This window comes from Tubulanus polymorphus, chromosome 1, assembly GCF_964204645.1.
Source record: "Tubulanus polymorphus chromosome 1, tnTubPoly1.2, whole genome shotgun sequence".
NCBI classification, from domain to species: domain Eukaryota; kingdom Metazoa; phylum Nemertea; class Palaeonemertea; order Tubulaniformes; family Tubulanidae; genus Tubulanus; species Tubulanus polymorphus.
In genome coordinates this window covers 2,849,914-2,866,843 of record NC_134025.1, presented here as the reverse complement: position 1 = coordinate 2,866,843, position 16,930 = coordinate 2,849,914, and the positions used below count along the sequence as shown (strand labels likewise).

Below are 16,930 nucleotides of genomic sequence, written 5' to 3'. Positions count from 1 at the left end.
GAGTCGATTCTTGTTAGTGTATCAAAAATCCGTTAACGATGAGCATAGCGACAGCACCGTACGGTGCAGTTAGATTTCTTACGTTTTTGCTCATCAACGGTTATCATAACTAAGATATATTAATTTCCTTCAAATTCCCGGGTCCTGGGAAGCTCGGTGATGATTCAATAGGCAATAAAGGAGTAAGGAAGTGAAACTAACCAGATAAAACACAAACAATGTCTGTGTAATTTTTACTCGGATTTATTTCACTGCGGTTCCCAACCACTGCACATAATATACATTGAATACATCAATAATGAAAACAATTTCTCCATTCGATTTCAATTGAATACATTTTGATGATATTTATAATTGAACACGGGCCTCATATCTTTAGTGTCATCACCTCCATAAATACTTATCAACGGACGTAAAATTTGTCATATTTTTATACATATTTCAGATTAACTGCAATATAGTATCATTTACAACACGCATAAACAATCATGATAATTATAATATGTCGATTATTATCTATAATATGTAGTTGAATCGACTGCCCGTTGGCGATCATGCCGCGTGAACACACCATAAGGTGCTGCCGCTATGCTCATCGTTAGCGGGTTTTTAATACACTAACACGAACCAGCTCTGGCAACCAACCATCGGCACGTCCACAGGCCTTTTTATGAACCAGCAAAATCGAAATAGATAAGCTATTTAGATTATATAGCCGATTAGTGTCAATTAGCATAGCCGGGTATGTTGGTTGATAAAAACGCCAGGTAGAAATTATTCAATTATTGCCTACTCAGCAGCGACTTCTACCGAGAACACCATATCGGTTGGATTAGATAATCGGCATACTTGCTCGCCGAGCGAGTATGCTGAGTATGCTAATCGATTATGATAACCAATGTTCATAAAAATGACGGATTATGATGGGTATGTTGGTTGATAAAAACGCCAGGTAGAAATTATTCAATTATTGCCTACTCAGCAGCGACTTCTACCGAGAACACCATATCGGTTGGATTAGATAATCGGCATACTTGCTCGCCGAGCGAGTATGCTGAGTATGCTAATCGATTATGATAACCAATGTTCATAAAAATGACGGATTATGACATAATCCATGCTCATAAAAACGTTTTGCATACTCGAATATATTAATCGAGTGTTCATAAAAAGGCCTCACATCAATTGCCAGAGTCGATTCTTGTTAGTGTATCAAAAATCCGTTAACGATGAGCATAGCGGCAGCACCGCACGGTGCAGTTAGATTTCTTACGTTTTTGCTCATCAACGTTTATCATAACTAAGATATATTAATTTCCTTCAATTTCCCGGGTCCTGGGAAGCTCGACGATGATCCAATAGGCAATAAAGGAGTAAGGAAGTGAATCTAACCAGATAAAACCCAAACAATGTCCGTGTAATTTTTACTCGGATTTATTTCACTGCGGTTCCCAACCACTGCACATAATATACATTGAATACATCAACAATGAAAGCAATTTCTCCATTCGATTTCAATTTTATACATTTTGATGATATTCATAATTGAACACGGGCCTCACATCTTTAGTGTCATCACCTCCATAAATAATTATCAACGGACGTAAAATTTGTCATATCTTTATACATATTTCAGATTAACTGCAATATAGTATCATTTACAACACGCATAAACAATTATAATAATTATAATGTGTCGATTATTATCTAGAATATTTAGTTGAATCGACTGCCCGTTGGCGATCATGCCGCGTGAGTACACCATAAGGTGCTGCCGCTATGCTCATCGTTAGCGGGATTTTAATACACTAACATGAACCAGCTCTGGCAACCAACCATCGGCACGTCCACATCAATTGCCAGAGTCGATTCTTGTTAGTGTATCAAAAATCCGTTAACGATGAGCTTAGCGGCAGCACCGTACGGTGCATTTAGATTTCTTACGTTTTTGCGCATCAACGTTTATCATAACTAAGATATATTAATTTCCTTCAATTTCCCGGGTCCTGGGAAGCTCGACGATGATCCAATAGGCAATAAGGGAGTAAAGAAGTGAAACTAACCAGATAAAACACAAACAATGTCTGTGTAATTTTTACTCGGATTTATTTCACTGCGGTTCCCAACCACTGCACATAATATACATTGAATACATCAACAATGAAAACAATTTCTCCATTCGATTTCAATTTAATACATTTTGATGATATTTATAATTGAACACGGGCCTCACATCTTTAGTGTCATCACCTCCATAAATAATTATCAACGGACGTAAAATTTGTCATATTTTTATACATATTTCAGATTAACTGCAATATAGTATCATTTACAACACGCATAAACAATCATAATAATTATAATATGTCGATTATTATCTATAATATGTAGTTGAATCGACTGCCCGTTGGCGATCATGCCGCGTGAGTACACCATAAGGTGCTGCCGTTATGCTCATCGTTAGCGGGTTTTTAATACACTAACGTGAACCAGCTCTGGCAACCAACCATCGGCACGTCCACATCAATTGCCAGAGTCGATTCTTGTTAGTGTATCAAAAATCCGTTAATGATGAGCATAGCGGCAGCACCGTACAATGTAGTGAGATTTCTTACGTTTTTGCTCATCAACGGTATATCATGACTAAGATATATTAATTTCCTTCAATTTCCCGGGTCCTGGGAAGCTCGACGATGATCCAATAGGTAATAAAGGAGTAAGGAAGTGAAACTAACCAGATAAAACACAAACAATGTCTATGTAATTTTTACTCGGATTTATTTCACTGCAGTTCCCAACCACTGCACATAATATACATTGAATACATCAACAATGAAAACAATTTCTCCATTTGATTTCAATTTAATACATTTTGATGATATTTATAATTGAACACGGGCCTCACATCTTTAGTGTCATCACCTCCATAAATAATTATCAACGGACGGAAAATTTGTCATATTTTTATACATATTTCAGATTAACTGCAATATAGTATCATTTACAACACGCCATAAACAATCATGATAATTATAATGTGTCGATTATTATCTATAATATGTAGTTGAATCGACTGCCCGTTGGCGATCATGCCGCGTGAACATACCATAAGGTGCTGCCGCTATGCTCATCGTTAGCGGGTTTTTAATACACTAACGTGAACCAGCTCTGGCAACCAACCATCGGCAGTCAACATCAATTGCCAGAGTCGATTCTTGTTAGTGTATCAAAAATCCGTTAATGATGAGCATAGCGGCAGCACCGTACGGTGTAGTGAGATTTCTTACGTTTTTGCTCATCAACGGTTATCATAACTAAGATATATTAATTTCCTTCAATTTCCCGGGTCCTGGGAAGCTCAACGATGATTCAATAGGTAATAAAGGAATAAGGAAGTGAAACTAACCAGATAAAACGCAAACAATGTTTTTTTAATTTTTACTCGGATTTATTTCAGTTAATTCACTGCGGTTCCCACAACCACTGCACATAATATACATTGAATACATCAGCAATGAAAACAATTTCTCCATTCGATTTCAATTGAATACATTTTGATGATATTTATAATTAAACACGGGCCTCACATCTTTAGTGTCATCACCTCCATAAATAATTATCAACGGACGTAAAATTTGTCATATTTTTATACATATTTCAGATTAACTGCAATATAGTATCATTTACAACACGCATAAACAATCATAATAATTATAATGTGTCGATGATTATTTATAATAAATAATATTTACAATCAAACAATCTTCGCATACTGACAGAAGCAACTCTATGAGACTGAAATCTAGAACAGACATTTCTGGAAGCTGGAAAAGATGATCTATCGGAATGTAGCATTCTCGATGGAATGTTGAATTAATGATACCAAGTTAGTCAGAGGCGGATCCAGCTGTTACTATTTGAGCGGTACTCGTGGATAAACGAACCTCGAATATAAATAGGATCCACCAGATTTCGGATGAGTGACGTGCCTGCAAATGCTCAGATTGCGTCAAGAGGTGTTAATATTTCAAAATATTCAGCGGTAGGATCCCCACACCCCTTCTGTGGGCAGAGATACTGCACTGAGCAGTACTCATGAAATGAGGTTAGATCCGCCCTGCTTGTGTACTCTACGTACAGCATGAAGCAGATATATTACAGTATGAAATTGATTCTCTCAAAGTATTTCTAATCGTAAGGAATGTATTACTCAGTAGTTTGAATGGAATTTATTTCAATTACTGTAAGAGCAACTATTTCACCTCGGTCAGTATCAATTACCAGGTATCGGTATCATCTAAGCATAGCAAATACAAACAAATTAATCAATTTCGAAATAGCAATTTTTCGTTTGATGTTTTTCATTTCTCTGACGGTAGGCAACCTCAATAAACATTCTACAGTAGACAATATAGAACATAATGCCAAGCATTATAAATATATAATATGTACATATCGTTACTTTACACTCACGCCATACACAACACACATACATAAACTTCAAAATAAACTTAAAATAAATCTATGACAGTATTTCAATAATGACTAGATATCAGTGAACTGAAACGAACTAACAATCAATAAGATCTATCTCTCATTTCATAGATAACTGGAAATGTACAATGTCTCATATTTTGGATCTAAGAGAATTGAAGTTAAGTCTCATATAGGCTCAAAATGATATTACACATGTCACATGCAGTCCGGCACATGTACATGTTTGTCGTACATGTATTGTTGTTCTTAAAAGGCTATATGCTCCTGTTATCTTTCAGCTCAGCTGTCTCACATTTTTCAATCGTACGATTTTTAAATCATCCGAGTCACCGAATCGATAAAGTGAAGCGAATATACAATATCCTGAAGCCACTTGGTAAAATAAAACTTTTTTCGGAAATCTATGCAAGGTCAGCGCGGAGACTGAATATACTCCGTTCTGGTTGTCGAAGAGTTAATACTACTGAAGTTGCGTCGTTGTCCACTATAATTTTCCAGCCGCGTCCGTTTCTTGTTTGCCAACTTCATCGGGGTTAGCAAGCGGGTCGAGATCGGCGAACAAATTAAACCACGCAGACATATCCTTCTGTCCCTGAAAAAATAGCATTAGCGTTAAAAAATACGCAAAATAGATAAAGCATTCCGGTTTAAAAATACCCTGGGACAAAGACAAATGGAGATGAATACAAAGGCAGCCTAACCAGTAATGCAAAAACCAACGATCGTGTAAAATTCTCTGAATTTAGCTATTTTCAATGAAGCAATAGTGATAAAAATTGTTTACAAAATGGAAAATAAAAAGCGGGCAATAATATCGATATGCTGTAGGTTTAATAACATAAAAGAAAGGTAACTTAGCCCATAGCCAAGATTTCAAATCAGATAAAATCGTTACCCAAGGTGTTTCTTCAAAATATTCTTCAAATATTGTTTCTGTAAACTATAATATATACAGAATAGAATGAAATCATGGCATTTGATGGGAACTAAGATTCACTTTGTATTTTAACATACTACGTGACTACAGTAATTTAAGGATGAATTACGGTTTATGAATTAAAACATTCGATGATTAAATATAGTTATAATAAATGCCGATTAACCTGAAAGATCTGATTCCCGTAAACCGAAAGCTCAAATCAAATGAAGCAATTTCAGTTATGAAAGTTAACAAAATGACCAAGCATTATTTTAAGTTAGACACCGCAATCATTGCATGATGAAAATGGCATTCAGCGATGATGCAGTTATGCCTTCAAAACAATGACCTCATTCTTGATATAAAATAAACGCAGCATCATAACTGATATTATGAGGATACGTCGTGAATAATGAAAGTTTTAAACGGAATCAGTTAATAGCTTAAACTGTGCACCAAATGCTAAGCATCATTCGTTCTTACTTGCTGCTGATCTTGTTGTTTAGTAGTGGAATTAAATCCACTAGCACCTGTCCAGTCAATTTCCTGAGGGAACATTTCATCAAAATAAATGTGAGATAGCTTGTTCGGAGTTTACAGGCCTGGTTTAAGAGAGCCCCTCAATGTTCAATATATCTAAGATTGATGGAATTTTCACATTCTTACAATTGGCATTTTTCACATTTCTTTCACAACAACATACCCAGGAATTTCTCGAATGTTTTACACATCTTCATGATTTTTCGCAGATTTTCAATTATCTTTTACATTCCGGCAGACACTTATTTTTCCCAATTTTTGGAAATTTTATCACATCAATCTGATCCCCAGCTCTAAGTTATAACTGTAATCAATTTTCTAATTTTGACAGATTTTACCTTTTTAGGCGGCTTCGATTTCGGCACATGTGATTGCTGAGCAGCTTGAGATGGAAGTTGTTGTTGGCCGGGCATCATTTGCCCCATTGACATCTGCGGCATTCCGGGCCTAGCCTGCATCATCCCTTGTTGCAGGCCGAGCATCTGTTGAGGAGGCATCATCTGACCCATAGGTTGTTGTGGAATACCTATAATTCATGCGTAATAGTTTGAGAGTTGATTCAATCAAAGAGATCAGATAGAAGAGGTGAGGTTTAATACTTTCACCACCTTCACTTTTATACCCCACAGAAGAAAACTTGAAAATTTTAGAAAATCCCGCTGCAGTGCGGTGTATAATGGCGCGCCCTGTGGTGTATTAGTAGTTACTACGGTAACATTTCACTATGTTTAAAAGGTGCTGCCATCTTTTAATGGAAATTCTAACTATTCAACAATTACATGGATACTATACCGTACCGCAGTCAGTGCTTAGATCATGTGCCGCAAAGCGAGGTACAGCTACCGAAATGGTGAAATAAATTCAAACTAACCTTGTTGTTGTTGTTGTTGTTGTTGTTGTGGCTGCTGGCCTAAATTCATCGAATCCATATCCAACAAAAACGAAGGCATGAAATCATCGACGTCATTGTTTTCCTGTGTCGTATTGGGAAGTGTCGAAGCGGGAGCTCCGCCGCCGAACATCGCCTGCCAATCTCGCGTAAAATCATCACCACCGGTCGACGGAGCGTTCAATATTTCGTTTAACAAAGCCAAATCATCGGCTTCTATATCTTCGTTATTATCAGCCGTTAAATCGTCGAGTAGCAGATCTTTAGGAGCTGAAATCAAACGTTTAAAGTTTTCATTGAAAATTCTCCAGTTTTTGCTACGATAATAACGCAAGAATAACATTACAGTCAAACTCGCTAAAATCGTCATCAGATCAGTCGTCACATCGCATCACTCATCACTATCTTTAGTCTCAATTTCTATTTCTAATTGCTAAGTGTATGTTGTCATTTTGGACGTTGTCGACATCATGAATATCCCAACTACTACATTTTAAGTGATTTTGACAGACTGTTAGGCTAAAAAAAATTGATACCTTGTTTCTCCGCTCTGCTGAGCTTAAATGTTGACCCGGCCGGCCGCCTATCTACCCTATACATTACTTTTTTTAAAATCGTGATCAATTTAACCATAACAGACCCGGCCGCTATAGAAATGAACTGTTTATAAATTTTATCATATTTTACAAAAATGACCCGGCCGCTGCGGAGAAACAAGGTATCATTTTTGTTTAGCCTAATATACAACTCACAGTTAGATATCATATTCTGTATAGTTGATTAGTCAAATATCTATACCTGATTAATAATTAATTGACTTCATAAGAGGTTTAACTCAGGACGCTACATTCAGGCAGTTTTTATATTGAATCGTGACGACTTAACAGTAAAATCTAAATAAGATTAGTGCTGTGTAATTGTGTAAGTTTTGTCGCTGTCACTCAAACGACATTGATCAGTCGCTCCGCGGCTGTCGGTAGTGTTTGTCGCACAACGGTTATTGGTGTTAGCAACACGAGCTGAGCTGAGACTTATACATACAATACCTTCAGTTCAACAGTCCAGTCTGACGTTTAAACCTACTGGACATACAACTAGTATTACTGTTCAGTGAAACGTTATTACGGTAAGTACAAAACTGATATCTAATAGTTTGAGAATATACCAGGCATAATGTATACAATATGAAACAATTATCGAGAGTATCATAAAATATTCAACGTATGATTGTTTGAAGATGAATATCAATTTCGCCCATCTATCGATTTCAAGGCAATCAACATAATTTAGAATTTTACCGGAGAGGCTCTTATAGTAGAGTATAGCACGCACTACGAAATAACTGAACAAATTTCTGTTGACCTGAATAACGGCGATACATGTACTGACAATAAAACTAGCTTAGAATTCATGAAAGTTCATTGAGCAAATATGTTTTAAAAGCAGCTATTCAAATATCAAATGAATAATAATATGATTTAAGAATTGAATATAGACATTCATCAGATATCATTATTCCCTTTGCCGAAACGCAAACCTAATCGAGTTCACTATGATTTTCTAGGTTTGAAATGGACACCGATTCCCCGCAAACACTGGCCGAACTGATAGATTCAGACGTCATTAAGTGTAAAGTTTGTCTGCGCTCTCTGAAAGAAGCGAAACTATTGCCGTGTCTCGACACTGTGTGCAACAAATGCCTCGACAGCGTTCTAAAAAAACGCGACGAAAACAACCAGAAATCCATCGTCTGCCCGATTTGTTATGAGCCTTTAAACCCGCCGAATATCGATCTGATCAAATCGAACGCATTCTTCGAAGACCTCGCCGAGCTGGCCGAATGCAAGAACTCCGATTCGAAATATTGCGATTACTGTAACTTCACCGGGCATAAAATAGTAGCGACCGGCTGGTGTCTGGAATGTAAGGATAATCTGTGCACGACGTGTACGTCGGCTCATCAAAAAACGAAGATAACTCGTTCCCACGCGGTCGCGCCGTTTAAAGAGATCAAGAATCATCGTTACGATCACGACATACGCGAATCGCAAACGATTCCGTGCGCGAAACACGACGATAAAAATCTGACCGAATATTGCGTAACTTGCGACGAGTTGGTCTGCGCCGAGTGTTCGACCGGCGACCACAAAGAGCACACGACGAACACCGGTATAAATACAGCCGGCGAAAAACTCAACCAGCAGTTATCTTCGCTGATCGAAAACTTGGACGGAAAAGACCCGGATTTAGTGAAAAGCGTCGAATTCATGAAGAAATACATCGAGGAATTGAACAGTAACGAGAAACAGGTCGAAGAGAGGGTTAAAAATCACGCGGAGACCTTACACGCGTTGATTAACGAACGCAGAGATCATTTACTAGAAACGATGCATACTCGCGTAACGACCGAAATCTGCGACGTCGAGAATAAAATGAAACGAACGAATCAAATTTTGAACGTGCTGAGAAATAATCTCCGATTCGTGAATACGATTCGACGACACGGTAAACACGACGAGCGGTTAGACATCGCGCGAACGTTACGAGAACGCCTCACGCGACTGATCGATCTCGAATCCGATCGAATCTCGTCGAAACTAAAACTCGATTTCAATCCGGGGAACGCGAACGAGCAAAATATCGAAGTTATATTCGGGCAACTGTCGAGTAAAGCGATCGCGCTCGAGAACGGAACGCGAATCAAGCGCGTCGCCGGATCCGAACCGCGAGGGTTAACGATATCGAACGTTCTACCGACCGTAAATAACATCACGGAATTAATCGTAGAATTCGAGGCATCGTCGCGATACGACGAACGAGACATCTGGCCGTGCGGTCTGGGGGTAACGTCGCGAGACGAATACGTCATCGTCGACCGCGAAAATAAACGCGTGAAAATCTACGCGAACGATGGGAAATTCGTACGCGATTTCACCGGTTCGGACGAGCACGCGCTCGGCTGTCCCTACGACGCCGCGGTATTACCAGACGGTAACATCGCGATTACCGATTACGAATCGGACGAAGTTAAAATATTCACGACGAACGGCGAATATATCAGAACGATTACCGGTTACTTTAAACATCCGCGAGGAATCGCGGTAAACAGCGACGGAGAGATAATAGTGGTCGATTGCGGTACATTACAGGTTACTATTCATAATCCAGACGACGGCGCCGTTATACGAACAATCAAAGGTCAGGACGAAGAGGGTTTCGAGTTTTTCACCGATCCGTACTACGTTGCCGTGATGAACAACGATAATATCATCGTCACCGACTGGGCGGCGCCGAATATCAAAGTTTTCAGCGCGAGCGGTAAATTCCTGGCGAAGTACGGCACGTACGGCATCAAACAGGATCAGATCCTCGAACCGTACGGAGTTTGCACCGACGCGTTCGGGTATATATTCGTAGCCGATAATCAGAATCACCGGATTCATTTACTCCTGCCCGACGGACGCTTTCACAAGTTCATTCTATCGAAAATGAACGGATTGTGGCATCCGATGGCGATCGCTATCAATAACGACGGACATTTAGTTATCACCGAAGCCTTAGGCAAAGTTAGAGTATACAAATACATATAGAATCATAGAATCTACTTTTATATAGGATTTAAACGCGCGATCACACAAGTATCGCACAACCTGGGCCAAAATTGACCCGTGCCGGATAAGACCTCAGCAAACCGTATCACACCGGTGTCAAACGGGTTCATGCCTGTTTAACTAATTTTGCTACATCAAAAATATCAGGTCCGTGCCAAATTTAAGTATGGGTCAAATCATTTTGTGTAAATGCTGACTGGTTCTGGAAATGACTCGCTTGCCACAGCATCATTTTGTTAGTATTTTAGTTACGAGTCAGTGATTTACACGCAAACACGCTCTCTGATAAATGGCACAGACCAAATTTGAACCAGGTTTGTCCAGACCAATTCATTTCTGAATGATCGCGGCTTGAGAATATAGGACACACTGCAAGCTTTGTATAAGAGAAGAAATAAAAAGATGCACCTACCTCCAGTTTTTGGTTGCTTTGATTTCAGTTCTAACGGTGTTGGATCAATTTTCGAGTCTTCGCCAAGGTCTAAGAAGGGTTGAGACTGTCCTTGGTTGTTTTGTTCTATAAATAGAAATAAACCCATGTGGTTTCAACCGTTTTCATCGGCTTAAGAAATTCTCATTATTCGCACAAAAACGTACCTTTTTTACCGGTTGGTTTTTCCGGTGGCTCATCGTGATATTCATTATCGAATAGATTCTCTAAACTACCGTTATCTTTTTCAACGCCATCATTTGTCGCTTCCCCAAGTGAGATTAACCTAAAATACAACAATAACATCGATTTATCATAACATTCATTAAATAATTAATAGATTAATTATCATTACTAGTAAATACAGGGATAAGTGTAATGTGGAATTTTTTTTTTCATTCTATTCATATCGTCATTTTAAATTTTTTCCACATTTGTCTTGATATTTTTCACATCAATCTCACCCCTGTACATATGTGTCTAATTACATAACAGAGAATTTCATTCATTTGGTAGAGTGAGTGAGAACTGCGAATTCAAAATCATGCAATCGCTTTTGAAAGTTAGGAAGCCCACAAAGTGTTATGTTATAGAAAAGTCATTCATGACGCCTTAATTCATATATACAACAAAAGTCAGGAGGAGCCACCTCCATAGCTGCGAGTTGACTATTTCAGACTTAAATTAAGTCCTCAGGATCTGGGCCCAGTTGCACAGTCATGACTAAGTCCAAAAGTGGTCTTTATTCTAAAGACTGGTCTCTTTAAGTAGTCGGATTGGCTATAGAACTTAGATGGTTTTAAATCAATACTTTAACTGTGCAACTGTCCCCTCGTTCAACAGTTTAACTTGACTCAATTATGAGTAAAATTAAATTGATTTCTAAAAAAAGTATCTAACACATAGTAAAAGAGTCAACTGTAAACTGAGAACTGTCAAATAGTCGTCCTGAGCGATCATTAGAAACAGACAGAGAAAATCTTAGTTATCAGAAATATCTGAAAGAAAGGCTTTTACATCCGTAACCACGAGGTACTCGAGGATAGATAAATCCCTCAGCCATCATCAGCAGACGCGTTAACTACTTACGCCGGAGTGACATCATGAGTCGCCGATGTCAATAAGTCAAAATAGGGAAAACTAAATTCGGAATTATTTCTAAGTCTTATTTCACTACAAAAAACACAAACACCTCGTAACAAATAAAAACACACACAGCAGCAATAATCATTAGTTCATATGTATGTTGATCAGATTAAAAGCGAGGCCCTGAAGCTTTTTTACGTTATACCATCTTTTACCCCGGATTATTACGATTAAATAGGATTAGATTAATGTAAGCTAAAATCTCACGAACAACAAGCCCAAAAAATTTCCTTTTGAGCTAATATTTTAATCAAACGTTTCAACTTTCCTAACAGCCATCTTCCAGAATTACACTGTACTCATGAATTCCTGAATGCTGACTATTAGAATACTATTAAACGCCGAAATTAGCTCAAGGAAACATTTCAAATACATTTTTATTTGTTATCTGGGATTTCATCTTACAGTATCATTACAATGAAGTGTTTCGTCAAGGTTATGATTAGATTAAAACAGAAAAAAACACCATATCTATTTCACTTCTTAGAATACTGGAACTTTGATATTTATAGTTCTATGAATGGTTATCATATGAATGGTTATCATATCTACATGCAGCAAATAAGCAGTTATTATTGAATAGGGTCGACCTTCACCTTCAATATAGAATCGTTGAAAATACCTAGTTTTATCTGCAGTATTATTATTTCTATGTTCAGGAATCGGATTCTGAGTTAAGTCATCATCGAGACCTAATAAATCAACATCTTCCAATTCCTCCTCCGCATCATCCTTCTCTTCATCCGATTGTTTCCTGTTCGCGCAAACAGTACTAAGAGTTTTACATACAATTCAACGTACATTTTTGTACGGAGATGATTCGTGAATCAAAACAACATCATTGAATAAACAAACACAAACAACACGATTTGAATATCACTTACCCATCAGAGCCTTTAGTGGTTTCTTCGATAATCTTTCGGCTAGGTTCTGCTAATTCCTGGATAAATAAGTTACAAACATCATATAAGATTTCACTGCGTTAAAACATTTTGGATTCGCAGTTGTTTGTTAGAGACTGAATTCTGGGTTACCTTTAACATGTTAAATTCGTAATGTTGATATCCCTTGAAGCTCTCTAATACAGCGGACATGGTTCGCGACGTTTTATCCCAGAAATGCAACAATGTGGACTGATAGTTGGCTAAAACGTGAGAAAACATATTGCACCGACTGGCTGCTAACAGATCTATCTTTTGCATTGAATCCAACTTCAGTTTATCGAATTTTGCTTTCGTTTTCTTCACTTGAGCTTGCACCTGAAAATAATCGAAAATTGGTTAGAAAATAAATTAATCTACCGTAAATAGGGAAAATTCCCTGACAAAATTCTTGATATCTCGAGTCGACGCTGTTTCTGCTGAAGATGTTCCATGTGCCAATCGTCACCAGCATGAACCACGAGACACCAAAAATTCAAATTCCTTGATTTTGAAAAAGAGTCAGAATTCCTATCCTCTCGATAAACAATAATTACCTTTCTGAATTTTTCTAACTGTTTAAATGTATCCGGATCTAATTCTTCAGAGATATCTTTCATCCACAGTAAAGCGCCTCTGTATTCAGTTCGAGCAGCTTCCATGCGATTAATCGTCATCAGCGTATCGGATATTGCTCTATATCTGAATGTCTCGACCTCTTGATATAAACGCACAAGTGGAACACGTAAAGCTAACCTGAAATACCCAATATACGCGCCATGAAACTTCGGTGTAATGATTATTAGGGGTGGATGCAGGATTTCACTGGACAATAATGACCTCGAACAGGGCACCAATTATATCTATGACATTTATGACAAGACGGGTAATTGAGATGTTGTTGCGCATTTAGACGCTTTACGCAAGCAATGAAAAGTTACATCTTAAGTTTATAGCTCGGAGGCAAGTTCCATAGTTGAAACTTTAGTCCAAAAGTGGCCCTAAAGACCAGTCCTCATTTACTCTATTGACTAGAGTACTAAGATTGTCTTAGACTGGTCTTAAGTCTCTAAAGTAATGACTATAGAACTTGTTTTTTATGTTATTATTACATACCTTTGTTGTGAAGAGAAACTCAATGATTTTCCGACTGCTGCCATCATTTTACCAGCACGCGTTTTATCAGCCTGACTTTGAGACTTCAGAAAACGACCAGTCGCATTTTCTTCTTGTGACAAAGCTATTACAAGTGTATTAAATAAATCATGATCAATTCGATGAAAATACGATTTCATTTGAAAATTTGGCTTTCAGCATAATCATGATAATAATCATCGAACCAAAATAAAAGCTTTCAGTACAATCTCTAGTTAAAAGTGAAACTCACCACACAATCTATCCTGGTATTTTTCTATAACTCTCAGCAATTCCATACACGACAATTGAACAGCTTTAAAAACCTGAAATCATAGCCGTAAAATGAAATACGTAACATCACATAGGGGACAACAACTTCTTGGAAGTGGATATTTTGCCGATTCGGCATAATTCTTTTATGTTATCTTTCTCTCATCCTAGTCCTAAAATCTTAATCAAGACGCTTTATTGGTTAAATAGCACCTACTTGAACGATACCATTGGCAAAATATCCACTTTCTCAGCCCTTTGAACAGGGTCCCTACTGATCAGTCCTTTCTGGATATAAGTTTTCAATCAATTCTAATGATTATGGTGGTTTCGTAACTCTCATACCTTCTTATTCAGTAACTGGTTAATTGGGCAACAAATCTCAACTATACTGATTTAGGTATAGTGAATCTCAGCTTTTAGAATTTGTAATTGCCAAAATTTCTCAAAATTGAAGGAGTTTGTTTTGTCGAAGCACCATTCTGCATTGAGAAGGGGTTTTAAGGAATCAAGGAATCAAGGAATCATAGGGACCTTGTTTTAATCTTTCATCGCGAGTAAAACAAACCTCAATTTTAGCGTCCAATTCGTGATCAGAAGCGACAACGTGTTCATCTTCTTTTTTACCGAGTTTTTTCATCACAGTTTGTTTCGTCGTCCAATAAGCTTTCTTCATCTGATGTATCGTAGACGTATCATTACGTTCTACGTAACGATCGTAAGAACTTCCTGAATATCCTCGACTTAAAATAGAAAACATTCCAAATCAATCAATTTGCCTTTAACCGCATTTTCTTATTACTGAATTTCCTGAAGATTTCCCCGCCAGTGTCTTGACAGCATGGCCAATATCTGAAAAGTGCTATCACCGGATGGCCACTTTTATTTGACTTGATTTTCCCTGACTATTCCCTGATATGCGCGTTGTTTTCTCCGACTTGATCAGCTGAATCCAATCAATTTAAAAACTGTCAAATACATAAGGCATAGATGAAAACTGCATTATTTTACGCGAGGATTCAAAGTTGAAATAGACATTACAGAAGGTCCTAATACCTCATTGTCAACTTCAGGCATAACCTGTAACATAATTATTTTGGCGACTCATTATTCTTTTGTATGATGGGATTTTATCTAAAACCTTCAGTAATGAAAAAGAATCATTGGACTCTATGAAATTTTGGTAACTTTCACTTCTAAATTCTGGTAGGCTAAGTAGTCCTGCTTCACGCCAAAGAAGTACCAGTGCAGTTCGTATTTCTCAGATCAAATGGTAACGATTGAACATCAGGAACAGTTTACATCCCTGTGATAATTACCTCATCTTGACATGATATGATGAACTTCTATTTCAGGTTAAATATTGTTGCTGGAATGTTTAGGTCTCAGCCGAGAGTGTTGTGTTCAGTTGAGCGATCAGTTTAATTCAAACAACTAAAAATATAAATACGAGTTCAGCTTCTAGAAATCATAACATCTGAACAAATAAAAAAGCCGACCGGCGGCGGATCGATGAGGAGTGACAGGGAGTCGAGACGAGATGGGATTCCGGATAGAAATTTGGGCAAATTAACTATTCTTATACCCTTTCAAACTGTTTCTTATCGGGCCATTTTCGCTGATAATATCAACATATACAAAGTGTATCTTAAACTGCTCTTAAATCTCATCAGAAGCGATCGTCAAACGAGAAATAATCGAATTATTAATTTACAAACCTCTCAATTTAGAAACTATCAAGGTCGGCCATCTTGAATTCGTTTGTACGTGGAATGACGGAGATTGCCGAACTCGTCACTCGGAAGACTTCAACACTGGAAAGCGAGGTTTCTTTTCGGTGGCAGCTAGTTAAGCAGTTCTCGCGCGCGGATAACGCGTTCAAGGACGTTGCGCCGTAGGAGAATAACCGGGAATCATAAACTTAAATTTAGCCTTTAAAACCTCGTAAAAAGAGCGAAATGTTTGATATCAGAAATATTGTGTCATAATAAAACATGATCGAGTAGTTTAAACGATGTTCATCCATATACGGGTGAGAATAATCTCCTTTTATTATGAATTTCACTCAATATCTGCCACTGTATTAAATTTATTGCGCAATACATGCCACAAGGATTAATGCATTCGCCACTGGGACTCATCACATAAAGTAGGGTTTCCGATTTCAAAATCAAACCCCCTGTTTCGCTCCCGGCAGGTGTGGTGGGTCTGTAAAGGACACTAGCAATCAGAAAATCAAACAAAATTTACCAACCAAAAAACGGGGACAATCCCTATTTTAAGATCAAAAAAGCTAGGGTAGAGCCTTGATGTTTTGGAACTTGGACCCACCGATTAAGCCAGCTAAAAGCCGGGAGTGTGGTTATGTACCTACTAATTCGGTTAGACCCCTAAGCCTTTTAAAAATAAATTCTAGCATTGCTATTACCCTAGAAATGAAAAAACCTGTTGAAAGAACAATTAATTCATATATATATATATATATATTTTAATATTTATAATATGATATTTAATATGTTTCATTGTCTATTGTTCGTTTAATCTGTAATCAAAATTTTTTGCTGAAATGAT

The 16,930-nt window shown here is 37.6% G+C and overlaps 2 protein-coding genes across 3 annotated transcripts; one reads left to right on the top strand and one right to left on the bottom strand.

The window, feature by feature from the left end:
* Positions 1–3,447: 3,447 nt before the first annotated feature.
* LOC141914077 (islet cell autoantigen 1-like) lies at positions 3,448–16,121 on the bottom strand. Of its 2 annotated transcripts, XM_074805356.1 has the most exons (15): positions 16,078–16,121; positions 15,679–15,793; positions 14,928–15,102; positions 14,340–14,412; positions 14,069–14,192; positions 13,510–13,708; positions 13,067–13,291; positions 12,917–12,972; positions 12,655–12,786; positions 11,054–11,172; positions 10,869–10,973; positions 6,828–7,115; positions 6,295–6,482; positions 5,900–5,962; positions 3,448–5,089 (listed from the first exon to the last, which is right to left on the bottom strand). In XM_074805356.1, exons 2-15 carry the CDS (start codon positions 15,681–15,683, stop codon positions 4,982–4,984), a joined length of 1,860 nt encoding a protein of 619 aa, XP_074661457.1. In that variant the 5' UTR covers positions 15,684–15,793; positions 16,078–16,121; the 3' UTR covers positions 3,448–4,981. The 2 variants fall into 2 exon arrangements, with proteins under 2 accessions (XP_074661457.1, XP_074661467.1); XM_074805366.1 differs by lacking the exon at positions 5,900–5,962.
* Positions 7,836–10,842, top strand: LOC141914012 (E3 ubiquitin-protein ligase TRIM56-like). The gene is made up of 2 exons (XM_074805260.1): positions 7,836–7,971; positions 8,410–10,842. Exon 2 carries the CDS (start codon positions 8,417–8,419, stop codon positions 10,433–10,435), a length of 2,019 nt encoding a protein of 672 aa, XP_074661361.1. The 5' UTR covers positions 7,836–7,971; positions 8,410–8,416; the 3' UTR covers positions 10,436–10,842.
* Positions 16,122–16,930: the final 809 nt, after the last annotated feature.

Excerpts from the sequence above, each read along its gene's own strand:
- LOC141914012 (XM_074805260.1), top strand. The coding sequence starts at position 8,417 with ATGGACACCGATTCCCCGCAAACACTGGCCGAACTGATAGATTCAGAC.
- LOC141914077 (XM_074805356.1), bottom strand. Across the intron at positions 6,483-6,827 it reads ACAACAACAACAACAACAAG|GTATTCCACAACAACCTATG; the intron begins GTTAGTTTGAAT and ends CATGAATTATAG. Across the intron at positions 5,090-5,899 it reads AACAACAAGATCAGCAGCAA|GGACAGAAGGATATGTCTGC; the intron begins GTAAGAACGAAT and ends CTATTTTTTCAG.